General features: G+C 43.1%; 1 protein-coding gene across 5 annotated transcripts in view; it reads left to right on the top strand.

Annotated features, from left to right (window-relative positions):
- The window catches only part of LOC119164191 (serine/threonine-protein phosphatase 6 regulatory subunit 3), a 64,741-nt gene that overhangs the window by 14,709 nt on the left and 23,516 nt on the right, over positions 1–26,516 (top strand). For 2 of the 5 annotated variants that reach the window (XM_037416321.2, XM_037416317.2), the window contains exons 4-16: positions 2,572–2,658; positions 4,774–4,960; positions 5,732–5,869; positions 6,490–6,668; positions 7,535–7,651; positions 9,611–9,875; positions 12,135–12,287; positions 14,864–15,057; positions 17,269–17,387; positions 19,188–19,273; positions 20,061–20,153; positions 22,364–22,387; positions 25,956–26,053. In XM_037416321.2, coding sequence (XP_037272218.2) covers positions 2,572–2,658; positions 4,774–4,960; positions 5,732–5,869; positions 6,490–6,668; positions 7,535–7,651; positions 9,611–9,875; positions 12,135–12,287; positions 14,864–15,057; positions 17,269–17,387; positions 19,188–19,273; positions 20,061–20,153; positions 22,364–22,387; positions 25,956–26,053 — 1,740 coding nt within the window. The remainder of the gene's footprint in view (positions 1–2,571; positions 2,659–4,773; positions 4,961–5,731; positions 5,870–6,489; positions 6,669–7,534; positions 7,652–9,610; positions 9,876–12,134; positions 12,288–14,863; positions 15,058–17,268; positions 17,388–19,187; positions 19,274–20,060; positions 20,154–22,363; positions 22,388–25,955; positions 26,054–26,516) is intronic. The other 3 variants (XM_037416318.2, XM_037416320.2, XM_037416319.2) reach the window with 3 other exon arrangements.

Raw genomic sequence — 26,516 nt, 5'->3', positions numbered from 1 at the left:
AGAGACACGACTACAAATTATCAAAGGCAAATATAGCCTAGAACGTGTTTAAGTCAATTTTAATACGCATGCCGTGCGATTGAGCTAATTGTGGTGCCCCTCGTAATGCCACCATCAACGCAAGGGGAGTGTAAACAAACTTACTTCATGAGTTTGTGTTGGCTGTTTGCTTGGCATGCGCATCGCGCTACCTGCAATTTCTTCCTCAGTGTCTGTGGCCTTACGTGTGCTGGCTTTGCTGGGTGTCGGAGCAGCGCACACTCATGTACGCTCTCGCGTGCGCCATCTATGTCGCAGTTTTGTGCAGTCACGTGGCCGGAATGTTTGAACCACGAGGGAACTTGCCACGCAGTCCCCAACATGAACTGCTCCAGTCGAGCTCAGTGGTCTTTGAAACAGAAGTTTCGACTAAGCACTTTGAAAACATCTCTAAATAAATAAGCATCGTGCTCTTTCGCAAACAAGGTTGTAGCTGGGATAAGTAGGTCATAAGCTACCTATAGCAAAAAAAAAAAAAGTGCAAAATTTTTTGTCAGGGCTTCTCTTAGGCTAACAATCTTTCTACTACTGGTCACTAATCTTTGCTGGCAAAGCAAATGCCTAATAAATAGACAATAGTGTCCTGATTCCTTGAGATTACATTTAGGAAGATTCTACCGTATTTTTTGTGAAAGGTAGAAAATTGTTAACTTCTTCGAAAAAAACTTGGTGGAAATTTTTTGGGTTTTTCTAAAAGAGTATATCAGAACTATGTATTATGAAAGGCTCTGGATAGATCGAGTACATGCTATCTGCACATAGTTGTAGCGCGGCCACTCATGCATAATTAAAAGTGCTAATTAAGTTGTGCTATTGAAGGGCCAGTCAACAGGCTCAGACTTCTTTTTTTACACCCCCAAGGAAGCTCTGCAATTTGCAGAGTAGATCGTGGTGATCATCTCTTTCGAATATTACAGTGCTGCACTCCGCACAGAGCCTCGATTTCGAAAAACAATTTCTGTACTCGTTTGCTATGCCTGACTGATCCTCCTTTCACATGCAGTGACGCAATGTCGCAGTCAGTGACTTGACGTAGCATGTAGCACGTCGATTGGTCTAAACCAGTCACGACGATGGGCTATGCCTTCAAGCACCCTTTGAGGGTGAAGGGTAGTGAGGCCGTGCAAAAATTTGAAGCTAGCTGAAACGGATGTTCCAACCCCTGTAACTCCCTTATAGTAGCACGTTTTCGCAAAATTCTTTCGGTAGCATGATCGTCAAGCAAAAGTGCACATATTTCTTTTTACAACAATTTTCGGACCTCGGTGTTGTTTACTGGCCCTTTAACCTCATTTTACCTTGCATTCACACCGACCACATCTGAGAGTCTTACATTTTTCAGCATTGTTACATGGAACGCATCACTTAAATTTAAAACTGCTGAAAGCTCACATGTTTAATATTGAGCTTATGAACTTTCTTTTAACTTCATACTTCTCATTATTTTGGTATGCCTCTTTTGTGTTATTTTTTAATCGCTTGTGTACCTTTATATTTGTTTATTTAAAGAAATGTTATCTTTGTAGCTTTCACTATTACAGTCTAGGCTTATGCCTCTTAGTTTATGTACTTACAAGGAAGTCATGAGATCGAATACCAGCTGCTGCGGCGATATTTAGATGGGCGAAAAGTGCTATTGGCCCGTGTACTTTAATTTGGGCACATCTTAAAGATTTCAGTAACCCTCCACTACGGTGTTCCCCATAACCATATCTTAGTTTTTGAATGTAAAACCCCAGAAATTGTAATGCTTATGGTGTCATCGATTGGCAGATTCGGAGTGGCCAGCGAACTCTGCACCGGAGCACTCCACTCTGGCGGAGAGCAACACGAGGAAATCTACCAGTGAAACGCACATGCTTCCTCTGGAGCAAATGGCAGGGTCGGAATGGAACGCGATGCGCGCGTCTCTCTTCTTTCTGGAGTGGGCAGGCTGCGCTCAGCGATGCTACGCTAGCAAAACGTCAGCTCCAACGCGACGCGCCACCAATGCGAGCGGCGTCCATTGGCGTGCCCAAAGTTGGCACCGTTTCAAGGCACGGGGCGCCTGCGACGTACGGTCGAATCTGCAGATTTTTGCAGAGCAGAGGAATTTGCTCCGTGGAGTGGATCTCTCGAGAAGGGGCTGCTTCAGATCTGCCAATGAAACATACATGGAGCACTCTCAATCTTCCTATGAAATAGACTTGCTCCGTATGGAGCAGAAAAAGTATCGCCAGAAGTGCTCCGAATCTGCCAATGGATGACACTATTAATCATGTAACTGTTGTTTTTCTCTTCACTTATGCCATGTCTTATGATTTTTCAGTATGGTTAAATATGGTTTTCAATATGGTTTACACATTGCCATCTTTTTATGTTACAATAATTCTTATGGAATGGAGGTCCCATTTCAGTTTCTAACTATGAGACTTCCTGCTGTATGTACACATCATGTAATTATTTCAATTTATTAAGTTGAATGTGTTTGTAAAATGGCCAGAGTTCTGGCCAATATATTTACTTGCTTACTCGCACTCTTTCGCTAAACAGCCTCGTGAAGCCAGAAGTCATGGAAGAGCTGGTTGACCTAATCACCCACGAGCCGCCCGAGGATATTGACGAAACGATGAGATACAAGTGAGTGCCCTCGTTTCTCCACATTTGGGTCTCCCTGGCAGTTCGACAAAGCTTGTCTGCGTAGAATTTTCACGTTTAGGAATGATGTCACTGCTATCACTGAGGCGGAAGCCATAGAGGCCTCGTCAGATGGGAAAATTGATCGTTGGTTTTTCTTGGCGTCAACACGATGCAGGAAATCATGATGTCACAGATGGCAAAAATTGATCACGTAGCATTACATAACATTACGTGCCGCTGTCGCTTGGTCATAGGTGGGCTGGTCATGGAAGCAATGTAAAATTATAGGTGAGGTCAGTAATACACTTAAAACCACGGTATAACGAACCCCGATATAATGAATTATCCATCATGACGAAGCAAATGAAAAATAGCTCTGTCACAGATACAGTGGTACAAATATGTGTTTGTAACGAATTTTCTGATCTAGAGAAGCATTTTCCTGGCAGGTGTGACTTTCTTATAGTGGGGTTTAAGTTGCAACGAAAACGGCTAGTTGGTTCGTGATGGCTTGGCAGTGGTCTTGTGGTAGGGGGCTAAAAGCGTGCAATGCCTCCAATCTTTCAGGCCATGCAAACCCATGTAAGTTGCCAAAAGCTTTCAAATGTGGCTGGGTAGAATCGGTATGTCGACTGATGAGAAAAAGAATGTGGCTCTCACCGTCAAGTTTTCTTAGTCGACTTATATGGTGAATCCGGAAATATGGTCGGATATGGTGAATCCGAAAAGGACCACAAAACGGTTCTTTATGTAGTGGTAATTTGATATAGAAAATATCTTGTGTATCAAATACGTGGTCAAGGAGATTTTACAACTATTTAATGTACACAGTAATTCTTTATGCGAGTTTGGTGTATACAGGTTCACCTGCAGTCGTATTGATTTTTTTATGCTCATTGAGAATGTTTGAAACAGACAAAAGTTTTTATACACGATAATGTTTGAAATTTGAAATTGAAACTTTTAAACGACACTTGTGATGTCTTTCTTCATTCTTTTCGTCAAACTGTGTACGAATTGTATGTTAAACTTTTTGCAGTTCAAAATTTTCACGTACCTTTCCTACATGGAGCGGTGTAATGGTATATGTGATGGTGGATGTAATGGGAAAACGTGCCTGTGAATCGACCATGAGCGACATGAACTGCTGTGGCCTTGTTGTGAAGCTGGATGGGATCCAACAATGGACCGCGATGGATTAAGACTGACACATGCGCAGAGGCTTGTTATGCATGGATTTCACCTTGCGATTACATGTAATTACTTGTAAAAGACTCTTCTTGCTGTTCATTGCCATTCATGTTTCAATTTTCGACAGTATTCAGTACCAGGAGAGGGCTGACCCTTGTCTTGAGTGATGTAGAAATAAAGAAAAAATTAAATCTGTCATTGTACCGTATAGTCATGGTCAAGCACCCTCCCCGTACAATGAAGGATAATCGGGCAGTATTTAGGGGTGGGGGGGACCTTGTTCAGTTGTAGACCGAAATTCCAGGCGGTGGCGGAAGAGCCTGTAAGAAGAATGCACACTTTGCATGTAATGAAATGCTGCATTGAATACACACGTGATTACTGTTCTTGCTGAACAGTATACAATTCTCGTGTAAAATTTGTGTTATGAAAGGGGGGTGGGATACGTTCTTCAAACATTTCAACCATTGGTGACAAATCTGAATGCAACCCATAGGCACCGCAATGTAAAAAGTATAGTAGATTCTCGTTAAATGGAACATGAAGGGATTAGAATAATTTTTTTCTATTTAACAGGCATTCCGTTTACGGAGAGTTGAATTAAGAGTGCATAATTCAAGTACAAAACCAATGTTGTCAGTAGCACTTGTTGCATTTAAGCAGCAGTTCCGTTTAAGAGAGTCTACTGTGCTAAGAAATCTCGTATATATCTGAAGACTGTCAGAACTTGGGTTCATATGAGCTGCTGTGGCAGGATTTTGCAGTGAATAGGTACAAAGATGGTAGTAACAGGGGTAAGGGCACTTGCTCGAATAGGGGTGCTTGCTTTGGGTTTTACAACAGGCAGTTTCTGTTGCGTTTTTCAGGATACATGAATATGTAGTGTCAAAACTTGCAGTATTATGGCACTTCTTAACCTGGCAGGTACCCCAACATAGCGTGCGAGATCCTCACGTCCGACGTGCAGCAGATCAACGACACACTTGTTAGGAGCGAGACGCTGATGGCCAAGTTGCTTGGCTTTCTTGACAACGATCCACCTCTCAACCCGTTGCTGGCCAGCTTCTTCACCAAGACGGCCGCAATGCTCATCGCACGAAAGGCGGACTCGGTAAGCACTGTGCAATGACCCCCAATGGTCACCCTATAGCCACCCTGAAATGTATAGAAAGTTATAAACCTATGCCCTGCTGTGGTAAGTCTATGGCCCGTACCTTGTTTGGCGCTAGAATATTGGATACAGTTTGCTACATCCTACCGTTGGTTCTGAACTTCTGCACGCAACTGTTTTAAGTGCCAGTAATGAACAGTGACTTCTTCAAGCCCCAATGTGATGGAATTAAATATGAGGTCAAGCTGTGCGCATTTCATTGGCAGTGGGGTGCAAAAGGGACAACTGCCCCCTTTGAGCCTCATCAGCACCCCTCCATCAGTTGCAATGCAACACAGGTTTGCATGCCCCCCCCCCCCCCCTCGAATCAAAATCCGGTGAATGCCTATGACTATTAGACACTTTTTAGCACTTTTAATAGCATGTTTACATTATACGTTTTTTTCAGTTTGTGCACTTTTCTTCACGGTCTTGGGGAAAACATGTGGGAGGGGTATATACTGTAGTGAAACTCCTCTTTGGCTTAGTATGTTGTTCAACATTCTTGAAATCAAGAGGTTGCGCGAAAATAAGACGCGTTCATAAGTGGGGCACAGAGACAATCGCAATGTTCCTGTGCCTCACTTGTGCACATTGCGCTTGTTCCTGTGTCTTGCTTATGTCTTTTTTTTTTTTTTCGCAACCTCTTGTTTTCAAGTATGGGAGGTGTTTTGCTGCATTCATATATTGAAGTTGTCACGCACATCCTTGAAATATGTTCCTCTTTTCCAGATGTTTCACCTGTGCATGCAGAAGGAGAACTTTGTTCGCCTGCTGCTGAAACACATCGAGACTTCAGCCATCATGGACTTGCTCCTAAAGTTTGTCGCGTGCACCGACAGCGAAGCGTTGCGTGCTTCCATCACGCAGGTGAGGAATAGTTTTTGCAATGTTGCTGCGGCTGCATTTTTGACGGAGACGAGAAGGCTCGAGGCCCGTGTTCCTAAGTTTAGGTGCGCGTCAAAGAAAACTCGATGGTCTAAGTTCACGGAGCCCCCCCCCCCCCCCCATATGTGTGTCTCTTCTAATAATTATTGTGGTTTGGCACGTTGAATAGACACTAAAGAGGAACAGTGACTTGGTTTAGATCAACAAACTGCACTCTTAGAACCCTAATGCCACATGTTTTTCTTTGATGAGTTCAATATTAGCGGAGAAAATTAAGGTCGAAGTTTCATTTTCAAATTCCAGGCCATATCTCCGGGGGATGCAAGAAGTTTTAAAATTTATTTTAGGTATTTTCGTGGCATTGGCTCAATGACATTATCTGAAACTTCTTATGCTAAGTCTCTGGCACCCACGAATTACAGTGCAGTTCATTTTTATCGATTGGAAGCTATGTAGGACCCAGTAGGTGTCTTCGAAATTTCTTACATCACGGTGTTTGGTGCAGGAATATCAAGGTGGCACCAGTTGGATTGTGCGCGCTAACGTTAGCGTATGAGAGTGGGAAATGTTCGAGTGCGTTCGTTTCTTTTTCTCCTCGCCAGTGGCTGGACAAAGCGCAGGTGGTGCAGGAGTTGGTTGCGCTGATTGACCCCGGCTGCTCTGAGGAGAAACACAGCAATGCCGCGGAGGCGCTCTGTGAGATGATCAAGTTGACCCGAGAACAGATGTCCCTTCTGCAGGAGAAGGCACCGGCAGACCCACTTTTGGAGTCACTCGAATCGTGAGTTGGCCATGCATTATGGGAAGGCATTTACTGTTCATATCAAACTCGCTTGTAGCGCAGGAAAAGATGAGACGAAACCACTGCAGTTTGAAAGTTCAGCACACCGAATACCCTCAGACTTGGATATAACCAAACATTGGTTATAAAGAAGTAAATGAAAAAATATTCTTGCAATAGATATAGTGTAAAAAACAAATCTTTATAACGAATTTTTGGATTTAACAAACTTTTGTGTAAGATGCAACTTTGTTACCATGTGGTTCGAGTGTGTTGCGGTGTGCTTTGCAGGAGTTCGAGGCGCCCTGGCGACACTTTCTGAGCATGGGCAGAAAATGTGGGCTGTTCCTAGTTGAGGCTCCCTGGAAGACAGGGGCCAAACAATACAGCTCAGCACGTGACCTGGAATTTACAATTAATTTTTAAAATCAGCTAGGAAGCGCTTCCTCTTCTCTTGACAAATGATGCCATAGTTCAAGATGACCATGTCCTAAATCCAAAAGTCCACAGCGGTTGGCTGATTAGAGTATTTCAAGCTGCATAGTTGCTTTGGTCGCCGTGTGCCGCCCTCCGGTGCTCGGGCTGCAATCTGTGCTGCTAGAAGGGCATACACTGTAGAGCTACACCAGCACACTCCTTGTGACGCTGAAAGTAAGCTGCGTGCTTAAAGAAAAACAATAAAGTGCTAAAGGTAATGACATGTGCTGATGAACAGACAGCTTCTTGCCCCCTGCATGGCTTTTGGCACCCGTGCTAGATTGAAAGGAGAGAGAAAGTGCTTATGTCCTGTACTCGGTTTGACAAAATCCGAAAATTTTGTGGCAATCAATTCGTGAGGCAATAATCTGTTCTTTCTGCTTTTTCAGGACTGAGACGGTTGCGGCACTCCTGGAGCACATGTTCTCCGGGGACCGAACATGTGAATCTGTCTTTGTCAATGGCATCTCCGTACTACTCTCATTGCTGGAGTTTAGAAAGCAAGGGTGAGGGCCTGTTTCATTGTGTCGAAAGCAAACTTGTGTGTTAATACTTTTATAGTAGACTCCCGATATTGAAACCTTTGTTTAATTCAAACGACTAATAAATATTCGGTTGGCCAACTGTTTGCAGTGTACAGTAGAATTTAAATGATAGGATTACCGTTGATGTGGATTTCAAGATGATACAAATTTTAAGATTGTTTCAAATGGACTACATTATATAAAATGCGCTGTGATGCAGTGTTATACAAACAGTTTTTCCAGCCACCGCAGATGATATGAATGTGCAATTTATATTCGGGATTGCCGTTTGCATGCGCAGCACAACCCATATTGTCTGTGGGAGGAACTATAGTTTATGTTTGGCCTCAAAGGGTGTGAACGTGGCAAAACTCACTGGAATATTCCTCGCTTCGCCACCAAAGTGGCCGGAAAACCACGCCGCGAGGTCGGTGTAAAAAATAAATGAGACCAACTTTTCTGCCACTCGATAGATGATCGTTTTTTCGGTTCACGGCTTTGGTTGCACTGGCTGCACTGGATCTCAAACCATGTGACGTAAACAACTAGCCGCAAATTCAACATGGCGGCAAAGGCGTTGGCGGTGGATCGTGTCGCCGCTATCGCAGACTACCCGTGCAGCACGTCAAAGCTCATGGCCTTTATGAGGAGGCGTTCATCGAAAGCCTGGTTTGGATTACGATAGCCGAGAACACCGGAGGTAGAAAAATGTGCTGCAGCAGCAATACGGTACGCCATAACATGTCCCGCTTTTGTGCTGCCGGCTGGAGCTGCTGGTGTGTCCGCTCGTGTTGTTTCTGCTGGCCTATATCCCGAAACAATGTTTGAAAAGGCGTAGACTGTTTCTTTTCTGTGGTTTGCTAGCTTAACTAGATCACAGTAAAATTTTAGGACTCTAGAAACGGGCAAAATGAAATGAACTCACAAGCGGCGATGGTGGTGGCATGTACAAGAGGCAGAAAAAATGTGAATATTTTCTACAGGCTTGGACGTGGTATCCACAGGGGGAAAAAAAATGGTAGAGCAGGAATTCAATCAAGGCCCTCTGTGGGGCAGTCTTATTTTACCGCTTAGTTGCAGCGGTGCTTGAAACTCCTTCACAAAAAGACAGTAGAGGTGTCATATTGCACTATGAATCATGTTTACATATAGTATATAAAATAGTAGAATAAAATCACAACCAGTCATTACATGTGAATTGCTCAACGAGAGGATAGTCTAAGGCTTGCCTTTCATTACATAACACTCAGCCATAAATTTCTCATCAGCCACAGGGTCAACGAAGCACATTTAGTGTCGTAGCAGACCTTCAGCAGGTAACGCGCTTCTCCGTAGACTAGTGACTAATAAAATATATAGTGTGTTCTTGCCTACTTTACAAAAATTATCAGACCTCATTATAACAAACTCGTATCTGCCACGAAAATACTTTGTTATATCCGAAAATTCGTTTTGAACAATTATTTGTAACACTGTATTTATGGCAGAGCTATTAGTCACTTACTTCATTATAATGAATACTTCGTTATAAGTCAGACCTCGATATACGAACCTGGATATAACGAAATGTCGGTTATAGCGAAGTAAAAGAAAAATAGCCTTGTGATACATATAGTGTTAGTAATAAACGTTTATAATGAATTTTCAGACATAACGAACTTACTTTTACTTTTGTGTCAGATGTAACTTTGTTATAATAAGATTTAAGTGTATTCAAAGTCGTTATATCGAGGTGTCAATGTACTTCTGCTGTAGTGGCCATCTTGTAAGTGTGCTTCTAGTAGTTGCCCCCAGTTAGTATATCATCAACGGGCTTTAGAAAGGCCGCTCTTCCAGCTTTCGCTGCGACTATGCTGCGTGTTTGTGCAAGCCTGGCTTTTTTTTTCTTTCCCTCTCCCTCAAAAGTGTGGCTGCTGCGATCATTTTCTTTGTCGTTTTCAGGCTCGCTGGGCAACAACAGCAGCAGCAGAACAGCAATAACGCCGACAGCCCCAACGGCGGTAGTCTAGGAGGCGGCAGCAGCGGAGGTGCCGGCATGATGCAGAACGAGACCGCCTGCTTCGCGTCCCTCTTCTTCCGCTCGGAGAATGCGGAGCAGATGACGGCACTGGACGTCGAGCGGTTGAGGGCCGGCGTTGACAAAGTGCTGGCTGCGGTGCTTCCACGCCTGGGCGACTTCCTCAAGCTTCTCACGGACCCACCGCAGGTTGGTGGTTCCCAACTGCAACAAACATTCCTTTGTCTCGTTGCGTTTTGTTGCGGGCAGATTGGGTGTTCTCGCGGCATGCTCGGGGACGTGCCTTTGGAAACCAACTTTGCTGTTTCTGGTTGGATATTAACCCTTTCAGATGCTATGTACACTCTTCTGTACATGGCTCATTTTTGTTTTTTGCATCAAGTAGAGGCTAAGAAAGGGCAAGATATATCGTACACCAGATTAATTGAACCCCGTGCATGATTAATTTGTCTTCATTTAACCTCATTTTGCATATGTTTACTTTTCTTAAGGCACTACCAAGTTTAACAAGTCGTGCGATGTGCAACTTCCTGCAAGCAATGTGAAAAGCAGAAATTTTTCTTGCTCACAATTGACATGACCAAAAATAAGTTTGCACTGTATTTCTAGCCTCAGAATAGATTTCATTTATGCCAAAAGTAAGCATCAATGACTTCAGGATGAAAAGATATTTAATTGTAACTTAATTAGAATGAGTTAATGTGTCACACATAGATTCAACAATTATCTCGTTATTTTTGTTGCAATAGAATATTGAAAGCCTTGAACTAACATTGTAGTGGGTTGACACATTTACGGACATTTATTAATAGTTGGTGTCTGAAAGGGTTAATGAAAGTTGGCACAGACACTAAGAATTGGCCTTGCAGTCCATCCATAAGGTTTCGAGGTGATATCACAAAAACTTGATGGGAGGCAATTTATTTCTTCCTTGAACCTCCAGGAGGGGCTGGAGGATTTATAAGAGGACCTAAATAGTTGGTAATTATTGTACGCACAGCCAAATATATGCTGAAAGGGGCTGCATTGTCAAAATAATTGTTTTAGAACGCTAAAATTTTCTCCAGTGACACTGCAATGAGCACACTTGCACTACAAACAAGAGGCCCCACGAAAAGTTCTTCAAGGAGTAAAATGAAAAGAAATAAGATCGCAGCCCCCTGAAGCTCAGTTCAAAGAGCGTTACAAAACAAACAATATCGAAATCTCTGAAGTGGTTGCCAAGATATACGCTTTACAAGCTAGGCATAATGCCGAAAATACGGCATTGAGAAAACTGCATTTAAAGTGTCACCTTGGCTTGACGTCTCTGACACGCCTAAAAATTTTGATTTCTGGCTTGTCTTGTGATATTTGACTTCTCCGACATGTGGCCTCTCTTGGTGTGCTTTTGTTGCCTTTTTTATTTTTTATAAGGCCTTTTTTTGATCTGTGAAGAAAATGTATGGATTTCAAACCAAGTTTTTCGTATAAAGGAGGGGTGTGAAAGACATGACTGAAAAGATTGTAATTGAAGGTCATGTATTGAAATGATTACACACCTACATTGTGTTTAAGCTGTCATTATCGTAATTAAGCACTTCTTAATTACAAATAATCACTGAACAATTTTTCATATAGATAGTTGTTCATTGCATCAGAAAATTACTCGCACCATGACAGCATGTGCCTTCTTTCCAAATAAGAAACAGTTACGGGCAGGAAACTGGTGGCACAAAAGATTTTTAGCTGTTGATTTAATGATGCAAGTGGGGCAAATAAAAATTCGTACCCCTAGTTCAAACATGTTGTTCTGCCAGTCTAGCCGGGAAACGCGTCGCGGCCGGTAGCAGAAACGTTAATCTACGAGGCTTTTATTGTTTACGAGGCGTTCATGACGCCGTGGTTGTCATTCACGAAAACTGAACCAGTAATGACGAGCGCTAGTTTTGTTTTTAGTGCGACGTCAAAAACTTGTGGCAGAATTTCTGAAAGATCGCGATTCTGCCTCTGGCCGCATGTGCATCAAACCCACCGGCATCATCACGGTGGGTGGACGATCTGTCCTCGAGCATCTCGGTGACAATAAATTTGGCGGGGTGTGCGTGTGAAGGTGGAAAGCATGTCTCCGATAAAGGCACGGTTGCTGCGATGCGACCGTGCACTCTGGAGCCGCCAAGAAATGGCAGAGTTCATAGCCGAATTTTGCAGAAATCTTGGGAAAGCTCCTTTTCTTTACCGGATAGTACTCGCGAAAACTTTGTTAAAACGGAAACATCCAGGAAAAGTATTCGTTGTGGCGGACTTTGTAATAGCGGGATTTTACTGTGAATGAATAAATAAATGAATAAGCTATTCTTTTAAAATAAAGATCATTTGAAAGGTATCATTTAGGTTTCTTATTAAAATGTACTCAATCCGCTGTAGAAGAAGTCTGTGACAAATGCCTGTCTTCTTTCTGCGTGGCAGAAATCGGGCTGGACGACGACATTTGGGGTGCTTGACCCGCCGCTTGGACAGACGCGGCTGGAGGTGTGCCACCTAGTGAATGCCCTCGTCAACTCCAATAACGATGATGTGAACAAGAAGCTGGCAGAATTGGGAGCCCTGCCAACAATTCTCGTGAGCTTTTTTTTCCCCCTTTTCAAAGAAGCCGTATCAGTCTGTTTGGGCCATTGTAGTAGTCAGAGCACTTTGTATGATACACTGATGTTAGATTGACAAACGGATACGAGAGACGCCAGTGGGCCTACATTGAAATACGAGTTCATAAGAAAAGACATACGTGTGCTCGTGCTTATAAGTGACAACTCATATAAAAAAAAAGACTAAGTGCTGCCTGGTGTATGTGTCATAATTATAATGGGGATCAACTGTAGTAGCAGGTGTCACGAAAGTCTCGCATGAGGAATATTAATTAAGGTAAATAAAATGGAATGACAGTGATAGTGCTATGTAATCATCATATTTCTGTTTTAACGATGCTGAATGACGATGATGACACTAACTGTGTCAGTTTGAATTCACACGATTAATAGCGAGTATTAGTACTGCATACAATGCATAAGAATGCTACATTTTGCATGGAGCATGTATATGCGTAAGACCTGTCGCGCACTCTTTGCGAAAAACGTAGTTTTTGCATATGCATACAGAGATGCAACGGAGGCAGTTCTACAATGTGCTTATATTTAGGTACTCACTGGAGTTGGTCCTTGACTGAGAACTACACTCGGCAACAACTTTCCGTCGCAGCACAGCCAAGGCTACGAAGCCCAAGCATGCCCTTTCTTACTACGATTCTGCATGTAGTCCAGAAGCGCTAACTTTTGTATGCTGTGTAGCATAATGGAAAATATAAAAATATGTAAATAATATGTTCAAGGTTGTTCGCATTATCATTATTAAGGATCACTCGTGTAGGTTTTTTGTTCTTTGATGTTTCTAGTTTTCTGGTGGTCTGGTGCCATTTCGCATTTTCCCTGCTCCGGTAAACAATGGTGGCGTCGCTCGATTGCAGCAAGTTCACATCTAAGCATGTGAGCGAGCATGAGGCTTGTTCACTAGGTGATCTGTATTAATCGAGCAGGGAGAAATGGAGACAGCGGTGCGCTGTGAATTATTTCGTTTTCGGCATGTGCAATGGCCGAAAATTTGTGTGCGAGAGATATCATCAGTGAAGGTGGGACTCTAATCGCTATCGCTACCTTGAAAATGACACCAGCGACCTGCCAGCCGTCAGCAACACCAGCTGCTTGGAAGAAAAAGTGCGATTGGAAACTGTGCGTAAAACTAATGACCCTTTTCCTAAATTGCGTTGCATGCAGGGTCGGTGCTTCGGCTTTCTAACATTGTTGATACGATAACCCTGAATATCGCATACCGTAATACCGCTCCCATCGGCGTCTACGAAAGGAGTCGTTGCTTGCACTTTGACTGGGTAACAGACGCGTCCATAAATATTACCCTGTTGACTGTGCAAAAAACCGGGTTCTCGGTCGAGTGAAGATTGCGTTTCACCCACTTGGATCTACGAACGTCGGACGCCCGCTCATGACTGATCGGTGCCAAGATTTCTGCTTCCCATCGTTGCCTTCGCTCCCCGTAAAAATATAGCATGAGCGTCTCCAAAAAGCTCTTGCGTCTCTAAAAGAAGGAAACAATGATGCCGATCAAGTTTGCACTGAAATTTAAAAAACGGTTTCTTGGTTTAGCGTTGTTTCAATCGCCCAGTACCTGCTCGGCCGTACATTTTTTTTGTGTGTGAAATAAATCTCACCGCTTTAAAGAAGCTTAAAGAAAATGATTTTATTTATGTTCTCTTATATAAGTGCAAGATTTATTGCATGGTGGTCGTGTGAATAAGTACACGTTGGATGCACTTGCGAAACCAAAACCAAAGTCGCACGAAAACGAACTACTTGGCGCAGTAACACATGTGCAGAAGCTCTGCCCCTGTAGCTTTGGCTCTGCTGCCACAAAAAGTTGTTGCCGAGTATAGTCGGCCTAAATTTCCTAGTGGCACGTGGGTCTCGCGTAGTTGGTATTAACAGGGAAACGTAAATCACGGGATCAAGAAGGAACACATACTACACGATAGCTGGCTAACAACTGTTTATTTGCTGCGTTTGCCCCTTTATAAATATACATGAACCACTGGCAAGAAATAGAAAACGAGGGGAGAATAGGCGATATTCGCAAAGCATCTCATCCTTGTGCTGATTGCCAGCGATCTAAAAGCACGAGCTCTTCGCTTGAGAATTCCAGGGATGCCACCCTCGCAGATCTGTTCCTCGCACATGGAAGGTTCATAGCCTCAAAGACGTCACACAGGCAAGAAGAGGTCAGGGAAATCATCGAAGAAATGACCATCGCATGTGCGGGCAACAAGTGTGAGTGTGTGGCATCTCTGACATTGCCATGCGAAAAGCTTGTGCTTTTAGATTGCTCGCCATCGGCACAAAGATGAGATGCTTTGTCAATGTCGTCTGTTCGCCTCTCCTTTCTTGCTGATGGTTCACGCAAATTCATATGTGGCAAATACGGGAAAACAAACAGTTGTTAGCCGGCACTTGTGTCATCCTGTGTTCCTTCTCCGTCCCGCGCTTTTACGTTCGCGTTGTTCCTGCCAACTGATTGATTCACCAACTTGGCCAGTTAGCTTCGCTACTCGAAGAGCTGTTTGGGACTTCATGCAGGACCTGTTTTTCGAGTACTCGTGGAACAGCTTCCTGCACACGCAAGTGGCACATTTGGTGAGCGCGGTGCTTAGTTCCGCGCACTCGCTCGACCAGGAAGGGAACAAGGTGCACCCGCTGCTGGACCAGCTACTGGGAAGCTGCGCGCTGGTGCAGAGATGCCTGGACGCCTGGGATGCCAACAACCTCGAACAGTTGAGTCGTGCACGCCAACTCCTTCGTTCGTTCGATTGTTCGTTCGATTGGAGCAAACAAAAAAGTGACTAGGGAACCTGAAAACCGACAGCACGGGCATGTGGTTTTCATGTTGGTTTTCGTGTTTGCAGACCCCGCTACATACGGTCAAACCCCTTTAAAGGAGGCACCGACATAAGAGGCAAATGGGTTTAAGAAACGCCAGTAGACCTACATTGAAAAAGGAGTTGATAAGAAAATGCATACTTTGTACCCTGATTATTAGAAACACTTGATATACCGTATTTACACGATTGTAAGACGACCCTTTTTTTCAAATTTGACAATCCAATGTTGGGGGGTCGTCTTAGAATCGAAATCGAACCATATGTATTGTCATCTCAAATAGTTTCCCGCTCAACCCAAAGCGCATAGTTTTCCGCGTGCTTATACAAAAGCTTTTCTTTTTTTAGCATCTACTGCGCGCATTACGAGTGCCTTTATGACGAGCGCACGGCTCTTGAGGGAGCACCGGTAATCGATGGAAGAGCCGCCGTAGGGGGGGTATTGGTAGTTGACGGAAGAGCTCCTCTTTGTGATACAATTTTCTAAGCGGGCGCGTCGCCGCGTGTTCCTGTCGCTTGTGTCCACGACCGGCTCTCTCGAGTCACTTCTGTCTGACATGAGTGCCGTAACATGAGGACGAAAGTTCGGAATCGGTGAATGTGTGGTGCGGAAGTGGCGACTTCAGCGCGAGGAAATTTTCTCGTGCGACTCCAAGCGCCGTGGCTTTCGCGGGCCGAAGTCTGGCCGCTTTCCGGAACTCCTACGTGAGGGGTTTTTTTTTTTTTTTTTTTTTTTTTTTTTTTTTTTTTTTTTTTTTTTTTTTTGGGAGATGCGATTTTGGGGGGGTCGTCTTACATTCGAGTTGTCTTACAATCGTGTAAATACGGTAACAGACGAAAAATTGAACCGCGTATCTTCAGGCTTCGTTGCAAAGGTCTTCGAAAGGTTAGATAGTCTTTTGTCTGGAAGCGCTGCTTGAGATATGGTGCCATGGCAGTAATGTGAAGAAACGAATGTATTTTTAGAACGCAGAGCCACTGGTGGGTCGCAGCACCGGGTTGTTTTAGTTAAAGCCCCCGAATTCTTTAGTGAAGCATAGGAAACACCTCGTTTTTCGCTCGTAGCGTCTCATTGTCAGTGCAGCGTAAATAAACACTTGGGTCTTCAGAAATACGTATCCATACATATTTTAAATAAAAAGACACTGCCTAATGCTTGCGTGCTGATGTTGCGTCTGAAATATGCGTGATATAAGCTTTTTGATTGACAATGTTCACTACTGTATGAATACGACGAACGTAGCTTTCAGCATGAAAAATGCAGTGCTATCGTATAATGTATTTTATGCTAGAACCAATTGTTTTGTAGCTGATGGCGGTAAGCGCGAAGCCTGTGCAAATCAATCACTTCTTTGTTCTTTCTTGCCCACTGACACGAGTTCTACCTTCAATAATTTTGTTTATTTGGTGTGTACGTGCTCAAGACGTGGCACACGACATGTTGCGTAGTTCTGAAGTACTTTTTATTGCAAGGTCTTTGCTTCTGTGGCATGTGGAGTATTCCCGACATACACAAAAGTATGCACTAAAGGTGCACTTTAAATGATTTTGCTGTGGAGTGATTTAGGTGTTATTATTTAAAGCTGAAAAATGAAAACAATTTCTATTTTTTTCAGCAGTTTCATAATTAAGGCATTAAAATTGTCAAGTCTTATTTGCTGCAATACTCTGGTTTTGTGCAGAGAAAGCTTCTAAGATTAGGTAGGGACTGCCGTCACAGATTGCAACGCATTTGGTTCATTAATTACACGTGCCGTTATTCACATGCACTAGTATGATTGCTGCCATCAAAAATCTTTACCGGCAGTCATTCAGAGGTGACATTGCAGTGGCATTGACGTGGCCCTGGGAAACGATAAATCAAAATGTATGCCAGCTTCCTTTTGTTGCATACTAATTTTCAGTGTTGTCTGGTGATACAAATTTGGGATGATACGAATATTTTTTGGTGACCCTGCGAGATTCGTATCACCGGGGTTTTACTGTATATAGAAAGTTTTCTGACGTACACGTGATTTTGGGGGTTTGCCCTCAGCTCTTCAGTCCATGTCGGCATCTGAGATTGTAATATTGAAACTTAGTTACGCCCATTCTTTTTTTGTCCAGATCGGAACCCGGTAAACATCGGCGCGGATACATGGGTCACCTGACGAAAATAGTCAATGACATCGTTGCCGCAGCAGACGGCGGGAACAACTCCGAGATCGTCCGAGAGAGGTTAAAAGGTGCGCTTTCTAAGAAGCAGAGAAGAAATTGATTGTGAAAGTTCCCCAAATCGGGACATCAGTCGGCAGCAGTGCTCTTCACTTTTCTGGGTTCAAGTTATGCATTCGAATATTACAGCGAAAGCTCTTCCGAGACTACAACAAAGGTCGCGTGTGGCGCCGTAGTTGCCCGCCACCGGTGTTTGTAACCACTGTCGCATGAAATAAGAAAAAAAAACTTGGTGAATAAAAACATCACTGAAACAGCGGGATTCGAAGCCGACCCCCGCCATTTTACCACAGAGCCATGCTAGTGCTTGAAACCTCGTTGCAAACTTACCTTAGGCAGACTAGGATTCGGGAAAGGAATCGCATTAAGATGAGTAATTAAGCGTTTTAGAATAGCAGAGCGACAACCAGGCATCACACAATGCGAATTGTGTAACGAGTGGGTCGTCCAGGGCTCCAAGCCTTTACAAAAGCTCGTTCTTGATCATTTATTAGGTGTGGCGCATACCCACTTCAGGCACAATATTTCGTCATCAGGCACTGCATAAAAAATTTGAAAAAAATTTCTTGCAAGTGCGTAGTGAATACCATGCTTCTCCGAAAAATGATGAAAGATAGCACGCCGGCGATTCTTTATGGTGTAGTGGGTACTCTGCAAGTGTGCTTGTAGCAGTTACCCAAAGAGTGTCTAGAAAAGGCTCTCAAAGGCCACTCTTCGAGCTTTCCCTGTGACTGTGCTGTGCTTTTTATTACAGTAGGTTCTCGTTAAATTTGGCATGAAGAAACCAGTGCAATATTTTTTGTTTAGAGTGTTTCTGTTCACCTAGATGTAAGCAGAGTTGCTGAATCTAAGTACGAAACCAATCATATTAGAGCCATTTATTCCATGCAGCAGTTCTGTTTCAGGGATATCCTTCTACTGAGGGTCTGCTCTATAGTGCCTACATAGTGTTAGGTCACGTTGAAAAACCCCAAGTGGTCGAAATTTCCAGAGCTTTGCACAGCGCAGTCTCTCGTAATCATCTAGTGGTTTTGGGGACATTCAAACCCCAACAATTATTATTAGTGCCAACAGAATTGCATTGGCAGGACAGCACCGCCCAATAGTGTGTCAGATGTCCCAGCTCCAGAAATGCTTCTCTTTCAGAGGTCTCTTTTTTTTTGTCCACTACAATGAATTTTATTTGTTTGATAATTATTGTACTACAATAAAAGCTAAATAATTTGGTTGTCACGGGAGTGGGAAAACTGTCTGAATTAGCCGAATGCTGATTTTTCGAACGTATGGAGGAAACGATATATAAAGGTCTTTTACACTTCTGCACTTTCATCTTCTAAAGGGATACGTAAAACCAGTAAATATTTTGCATAGGAGCCATGCAAAAGCTGCAATTTTCATTATTTGAAACGCCGTTCACATTTTGAACATGGCTCAGGTCCCCTGTGTGCACGGTACCCTCATCGCATGATGTACCAACAATGTGCTTACAACAACCCTGCTATCTGAAGACCCATGACCATTTCGGTTGTCCGCGGACATTATTTTCGTTCTTTGCGTCACACGTTTGCTGTGCTTTGCGCCCGGCACGTCCAAGAATCGTTCAAATTGACTGTGTTCCAGCCAGAAGTGACCGAATTAACGAGAGTTTTATGGCAGCAAAAAACACGTATGTTGGTCGAGCACTGTTAACAGCAGCAGCTCCGTGGTTTCATTCTAGCTGTCCCAAAGAATTTTCGCGTTTTATTTTGTCGCGAGTACTCGGGTAGTTGTAGAATTAGTGCCACCAAAGATGTCTGCTTGTTCCCCTTCAGACCTTCCCGAGGACTTGCAGGGGCGCTGGAAAACCTTTACAACGGAAGCTCTTGTGGAAGTAAACAAGAAAAACACCGTATCGTTGGTGAGTTGGATGAAATTGGATGCACGTTGGCTGATGTTGATTTCATCTGACAGTGTGATGCTTAAGCTTAACCTAAAATGATGGGCACGCTCTCTCCGTTCAACAGCGTCTGTTTGCAAATCGCCAGAATTATTACTGTGCATTGATGTGCGTCAGCTGTACTTCATGGCATTGAAGCTGCGTCGGGAGATTGAATACGTATTCTCATTTTCAAGCTGCATGACTGTCCAGTATATTGGATTTTTCCGTGACCATCAAATTAGACTGGTGCTTGATAGCCATAATCATAAAATCCTTTTTGTTTTCATAATTTCCGCAAGGAAAATTCGGTGGTGACGCCACCTTAAAATTCGCACACCAGACGTTTTGACGTCATGGATTTCGATGGTGTCTAGTAGCAGGAAAAATGATGGTGTCTAGTAAGCAGTAAAAACGATGGTGTCTAGTAAGCAGTAAAAATGAACTACAGTGTCCTCTAAGAGGACCATAGGCTCAACGTACGCAAATTTCGTACACAAATTTAAGAGTGCAACAACCTTGCTTTCCTTTATTAATAAACCTATATTGTACATTGGTGAGTTTAACGACATTAGTGTTTTCAAAGTATAATTTATTAATCAAAACCTCTAAATTTATGTGCACCTTGAAACACTCAAAGTGGTATGAAATGGATCCTTAGTCTCCTACTATGGCTTGCACTTTTAATTGTATTGTGGCTTTGAAGTGTAAAACTTGAGTGATAATCAGCATGGAAAGGGAATAACGATCCTTGATGGCGTTGTTCCAGGCCGGCGGAATGCCTAATGTGTCCAGCACCGACGAAGACGAATGCATTGACCTTCGCGACGTCAGCTTCCACCAAGAGGCGGCACTCCAGCAGGTGCGTAGAGATTTGTTTCAGCCGGGGATCGTATTCCGATCGGGGCGCAGTCCTGTTGGCAGTGTTGTAGGAAGTGCACGGACTGGTTCAGTCGCCGCGACTGTCTGCCAGCACCAACCCGCCGTCAGGTATCCGTGATTAAAGCTGTGGACTTGTGGCATGCGGTGCCGCTCTTTTACAGCTCCTGCATTATTTTCTATGATGTATTTGGAATTCGCACGACATGATTAACTATTGGCTCTAATCTAAAAAGGTGAACTCTTGATAGGGTGAAAGAGGAGCCAGCCTGTCTGCATTTTATTAGACTTCAGTTGTGTGTAACCCTAGTGTCAGATGCTGCAAAGCAACTGGAGTAGACAGACTGGGCAAGATTTAGTTAGGTGGACTTATGTTTGCTGTGCTAGCTCTCAAAAAGTTTACTTGATGGTGTCATGCAAGGCCGCGATTGAATGACACCGCATGATGTGACATCCACGACTAACCTAACTAACATGCCAAGGATGACAAGACACCGTTGACAAAGGTAGGTTCACCTATCAAAACGTAGGTCAACTTGTCTGAGCGACTCTATTCGTTATCCAACCTCTTAAATCACACTTTGTTTCCATTCAAAGGTTTCTGGCACAGTGTAAGGTAACCAACAAGTTATACAACTGTTGGGAAAGGTATTACAGCCTAGCGATTCTGACAAAGTTGTGAATGCAGAGTGCATCTGCAGGTTTTGTCCTGTCGAAATTGACCATTCTAGGCATATCTTTCTAGAATGATCTTTGCAAGAAAGGGAATGTCAATGTGGACCTGTAGTTATTTCAGCAAACCTTATTACAGCAAACACATCTATATGATCTGAGATAAAGAAATTCTGCAGTTTTAAACGGCAAGAAAAAAGATTTCTTGGTGGTTATTATCTATTGTTTACCTGTAATTTAAAAGGAATTCTCGTGAGAGGAGTAAACCTAATATTTTTAAAGAAAGGAAAGCTTTTCATTTTACCAGGAATGACACAGCTGCAAAGAATGGGTAGTTCTATCCCCGCTGCCCAGTACTGCCTTATGTCATTAATTGCACTGCGTGTATACTATCTTGTGAGAACTAATAACAGTTATGTCGTGACAGAATGGCGTTATTGAGGAAAGGAAAGTGTGTTGTGTGACAGCTTACTGGTGAGCACATAAAATGCATCTTCAGCTGGTAGCAGTATGACAGCGTAAATCTGTCATTCAAGGTGGAAACACATTTTAAGCTTTTGAGGACCGAAACTGTTTGCTGCGGCTTTTCTTCTTTCATTAAATCCAGCAAATATCTTATTTGATGCTTCCACGCTTCGCTTTATGTGAATGGGCCTTTCCAAGATAAGGAAAACTATTTAGTTAACATTCATCCTTTGATGAACATTAGTGCTCTTAGGGTTTTTCTGGGTGTTAAAGCATTTCTTTCATCCTCGCTTACAATCGCTGCTGTGACAACTTCATTGTAACATTAAAAAAGATTGCAACCATCTAATGAATCATCATGTTTAAGTACCAGTCATTTGAGGGGCACTTTTTCATCCGTGACCAAGCCTCGCTTCTCTGTCACTTGTGACACAACTTTTTTTCACCCGTATAAAATCTTTTCGAATGTGCATGACTGGCCCCCTGACACAACATCTAAAATAATGAGAGTGTCTGTGTGACTTGATACAACTTACACCTACACCCTCACCTTGGGCTCCAGTATGCAACTTGTATGCAACTAGACGTGGGTGTGACTAGTACCTGTGACACGACATCTTAAGGTGTGTCACAGGTGCTTAAGGAAAGTAAATTTCTGTCACATGTGACCGGAGGTCTCGTGCCTTTCTTTGTGCTTCAACATTTTAGAATTTTTGTCAGAAGATCTTTCTAGGTGTGTAAACATAGTTTTTTTTTTTTTTTTGTCGTGACAGAACTTCTAGAATAATGCAGATATTTTTTTCATCACGAGTTGTGTCATGTGTCTTGTCCTTAGGGCTCTTAGGTTGGTTTCTCTCTTTTAGCTCTGCGGTGTCTGTGCTTTGCTCTCATTTTGTGACTAGCCTTAAATATGTCATGCGACTCAACTGGCTTTGTTTGCCCGTTACAGACAACCTTCACCTCTCACTAAGGGCTCTGGGTGCTTTATTTTTCCCCCACGAGGGGTTCATGATTCTGTTTGCTAACCCTCCTTCTTCCTCACTTCCCACAACGCAGGTTTTCCCGAGGTCTGTGCAGCAGGTGAGATAGGCCTCCTTTCTCTCTTTCTTTCCTCTCATGCATCTCTCCTCTCTGGCTCTTTCTACAACCGGAGTTTCTTATGGAGACTACTAGAGGGTGCTCTGGTGCAGAGACTGTCAAACCACCATGCTAATGATAGGGTTACATTGTCTGTCAAGGCCTACAGGTGCATTGCCTGTGCACTGCAGTTCTCCAGAATTGCTAGACTCCAACAAAGACTTTTTGCCATCACTCACATCATGACAGCTTGGTAAAGGTTGTGGTAGTATGCGTGTGGGGACTGGTATACTTGTGCAACTCGCTATGGCATTGAACAGAAAGATACTGGGAAGCAGAAAAAGCTTTCGCACGTGTGCCATGGCATGAAGCAGTTTAGCAGTTGTTTTTTTTTTCCTAAACGAAAACACTGAATCAGTGCAGCACACCTGCAAGGTCACACGAAGTTTTAATGTTTTGGAATTTGAACTTATTTTACGATTCTTCAAACGTGCACACCTTCACGAAAAATTGAGGCAGGTTTGCACTAGTGCCACCAGAGCAAAACAGACACTACCAAAAGGAAGAGCAAGGTCCCTATTAGCAGTGCCCTAATTACCAAGGTTACAGTTAGCATATCTATAATTAGCAAAATCTTAATCAGATTGGTCTTATTGTTTTCTTCAATAGCACAGTCTCAATTAGTATGGCCTTAATTGCACCCCTTGCTAGATAAATCTGCACAGCTCTAAAATTGAATAAGCTTGTGAGAAAATCTTCATGGTCTTTACAAATCGGGCGATGCGAGATCATGCGCCATTAACCACCTGGTATGGTTGCACAGTATGCCATGTGCTAAAGCGCTATTTGCTTCTGAAAAAATTAATTCTGTAAACTGTCTCAAGCATTATTTCTTTTTCCAATCCTAAGGAATTTCACCACTAAAATTTGGGACGGTTAAGTGGAGCCCTATGGTTCTGTAGGCAGTGTTCTGTTTCTAAGAACAGAACCAAGCAAGGTCATCCGTTAGCACTAAGGCGATAGCATGAGCTTCTGCTATCATTTGTGATTTGACCATTATATGTATTAAGATCCTGTCTTAGCCACTGGGTTAACATTTTGTCATAATTGTTTCATTGGCACGCATAAACTTTGTGCAAATGTTTAGACAGCTAAAGCATTTGCAACATTTTTTTTTTTACTTTATACTTCGGGTGCATAGAGATAATAAAATAGACATAATACACATAGGCTATGAATTATTGGATATGACCTAAACATTTATAGAGCAAATATGTATGACATCAATCGACATGTATTCAGTATGTGCTTGTAAAAATACATTTTTTGTTGCCTGCAGCGTTAATATTACTTAGCAAGACTTCATGCTTCCAGTATGTTATCTTTAGTTGTCAGCGAACATTTGCTTAGCATAAACAATATTGTTTTAGGGTTTGTTATAAGAACTAGAATACTCCTTAAACTAAGAACAAACAACTGGACCTTACGCTCACTTCAACGAAGCCAATAAATTGTTATTTATAGATTTATTGATATACCACAGCATCAAAGCCAAGTTTAATATTACACTTCCACGTTTCTGCCATAGCTTTCGCAATATTTTCACACCACCTTCACAGCTGTACATTTCCCTAGTAGCATCACTTGTAAAAGAAACATTGGGGTTTTGTCTCCTCGATGTTCCAGACATTGCTTCAACGTTACGGCAGCAATGCAGGTTTTTGAATTTGTATTGGCACCAGACTTCCTTCTAGTAATTTTTGTGTGAAACTCTGTGCCTGATGACTGTCTGTCTGCCCACCTCACCTGGCATCTTTTTTTTTTTTCCTTGTTCCGATTTTAGTGTTGTCCGTGCTGCACGTTGTGAATTGTGTCAATCATTCATTTGTGACTGTGACTGGGCAGCTGTCATTGTGTACTGGATTATCTTGGCTAATAATACCCGCACTGAATGGGGCATGTTGAGGAATGCTTTTCAAACTGGCACAGCATGTTACTGCATTGTCTGCAAATTTTATTTCTAAGTGAAACTTTTCTATGTATTTCCCTTTGTTCAGTTCCATATTGCACCAGATCAGTAGTATCTTTGTAGTACCATGTTTTGTATTGCCAAAAATTTGTCATATCGTGGGTAACTGTTCATCCTCTTGACACTTTGATAGTGGTGGCCTCCTAAGACTGAGAGGGACTCCCATAAGCCTTACTTTTTCATACTGCAATAGCAGTGGGCAACTGGTTTAGAGAATGGGTGCTGATCTCAAAAGCCTTACGTCTGCAACGTTGTAAGAAAAAATAATATACGTGTGGACACTCTGCTCCTTCCCGTTCCTAGAAAAAGCATGGCACTTTCTGTTCCTCCATGCCTCCATGTTGCAGAGCTTCCCCTTGTAATTGCGGCCGGCACATGTACTATAGATTGCGAGTTGCATATGCAACATCTGCAAAGGCATCATGCACAAGTGTAAGGGAGAACACCGTGGATCTAGCCACCATACGGTGAATGCAGCGGTAGCGTTCGCCGCACGTAGAATTTTTTCATCGCGAAAAATGCAGCATGCATTTCCTGCTGTAATTACTATTGACAAGGATGTCGCAGCACCCCTTCACTCCAGTGGCATGATACTGCAGTCATTGCATGTGCTAAAGCCTAGACATGGTCTCCGTTGCGGAGGGCGGAGAGTGTCCACACCTAAATTATTTTGCTTACACCGTGCCTTTGCGTACTGCAAACACTGCAAGCCATTGCGTGCAGTGAAAATGTGTCATGGCTGGCACTTTGTGAGCCTTGCCCATCGATCTATCATTGCAAACTTTGGCGTCTTATTATGCAGTCAAAAAAATTCGTCATGAATTGTGCAACTGAAGATGGGACCACGAGTCTTAAAACAAATCGGTGGCCAAGTCCTAGACTGTAGGTAAAGCTGAAGGTTAGTTATCATAAACTTGTGTATAAGATGAAGTGAAGAAAACCTTATGGCCAAATGCCCAAGTGAGATCGAAGCAGTCTCTTCACGGTTCTTGCTGGGAGTAATTTATCTGTAAACCTTCCGCATGTGGTATGTGGCTCGATGGCAGCTTGCGGCAGAGCCACTGTTGCTGGGCAACCACGGTCACAACTCTCTACATTGTTGGAAAAAAAAGAAGGGAGGGGGAGGTATTTGCATCAACCAGTCCTGAAGAGTAACTAGTAACAGTGTAATAGAATAGAGTGAATAGAATAGTTGTATCATAGCTAGGCTATGTCATTTCATGAAAAAGAGAAAAGTCCACGCCATCACGTGACGCACCCATGTGCACTCTGTAAGACATACCGCATGTACCCGCATGTGTGACTGAGCTGTCGGATTGTGGCATTTTATTTTACCTCCTGCTCCTTGTTAAGTCAAGTTTTTACCATTATTATTCTTTCACTCTGCTTTTGTTCTTGACTAACTTGCTGCACTCGTCCCTTGGCAGTCATCTCCTCCCCGTAGTTGTGTGGTAGTCGAGTTGTGGCGGTGTGCTCCTTGTGCTTGTCTCGAGTGTGAATGTGGTGCGTGACCTTGTGACGTCGATGCGAACATGGCCGTAGGCCTTTTCTGATTACCAGATGGAGCAGGTGACCAGCAACTTCGTCGAGCAGTTCGGCTTCAACGACGACGAGTTTGTCGAGGCTGATGAAAACCTTGTGTAAGTGCCTGAACATTTTCCCACTTGTCTCTCGGTTAACGGCAGTGTTGTAGCACTGTTCTTGACGTGCTACAACTCTGCTGAATTTAAAGTTGAACACATTTCACGGAGATATGTCCGGCTGTGTAAAGTTATACGAACGAACTGTCCAGCCATGTTTAGTGTGTAGTTTTTAAGATTAAAACTAAAAACTGGCCCTATGTTTCGAGACCACTTCAGTATCTTCTTCAGGGGGTGACTGTTCGGCTGGTCCCAATTGATTAATTGATATGTGGGGTTTAACGTCTCAAAACCATCATATGATTACGAGAGACGCCAAGGCTGGTCCCAAAGCTAGTGTGTTTTTTTTGTTTCTTGTTTTTTTCTATTCTTCTAAGTGGTGGTTTCCCTCTCCACTGTCATTATTCTCGTCATACCAGAATTAATGCGAAAAAGCACGCGTGAAATATGGAGTACAATCATT

The sequence above is a fragment of the Rhipicephalus microplus genome, chromosome 8, assembly GCF_043290135.1.
Source record: "Rhipicephalus microplus isolate Deutch F79 chromosome 8, USDA_Rmic, whole genome shotgun sequence".
In the NCBI taxonomy this organism is placed as follows: Eukaryota; Metazoa; Arthropoda; class Arachnida; order Ixodida; family Ixodidae; genus Rhipicephalus; species Rhipicephalus microplus.
Note: the sequence above shows the minus strand (reverse complement) of the source record. Positions and strands in the feature narration are given on the sequence as shown.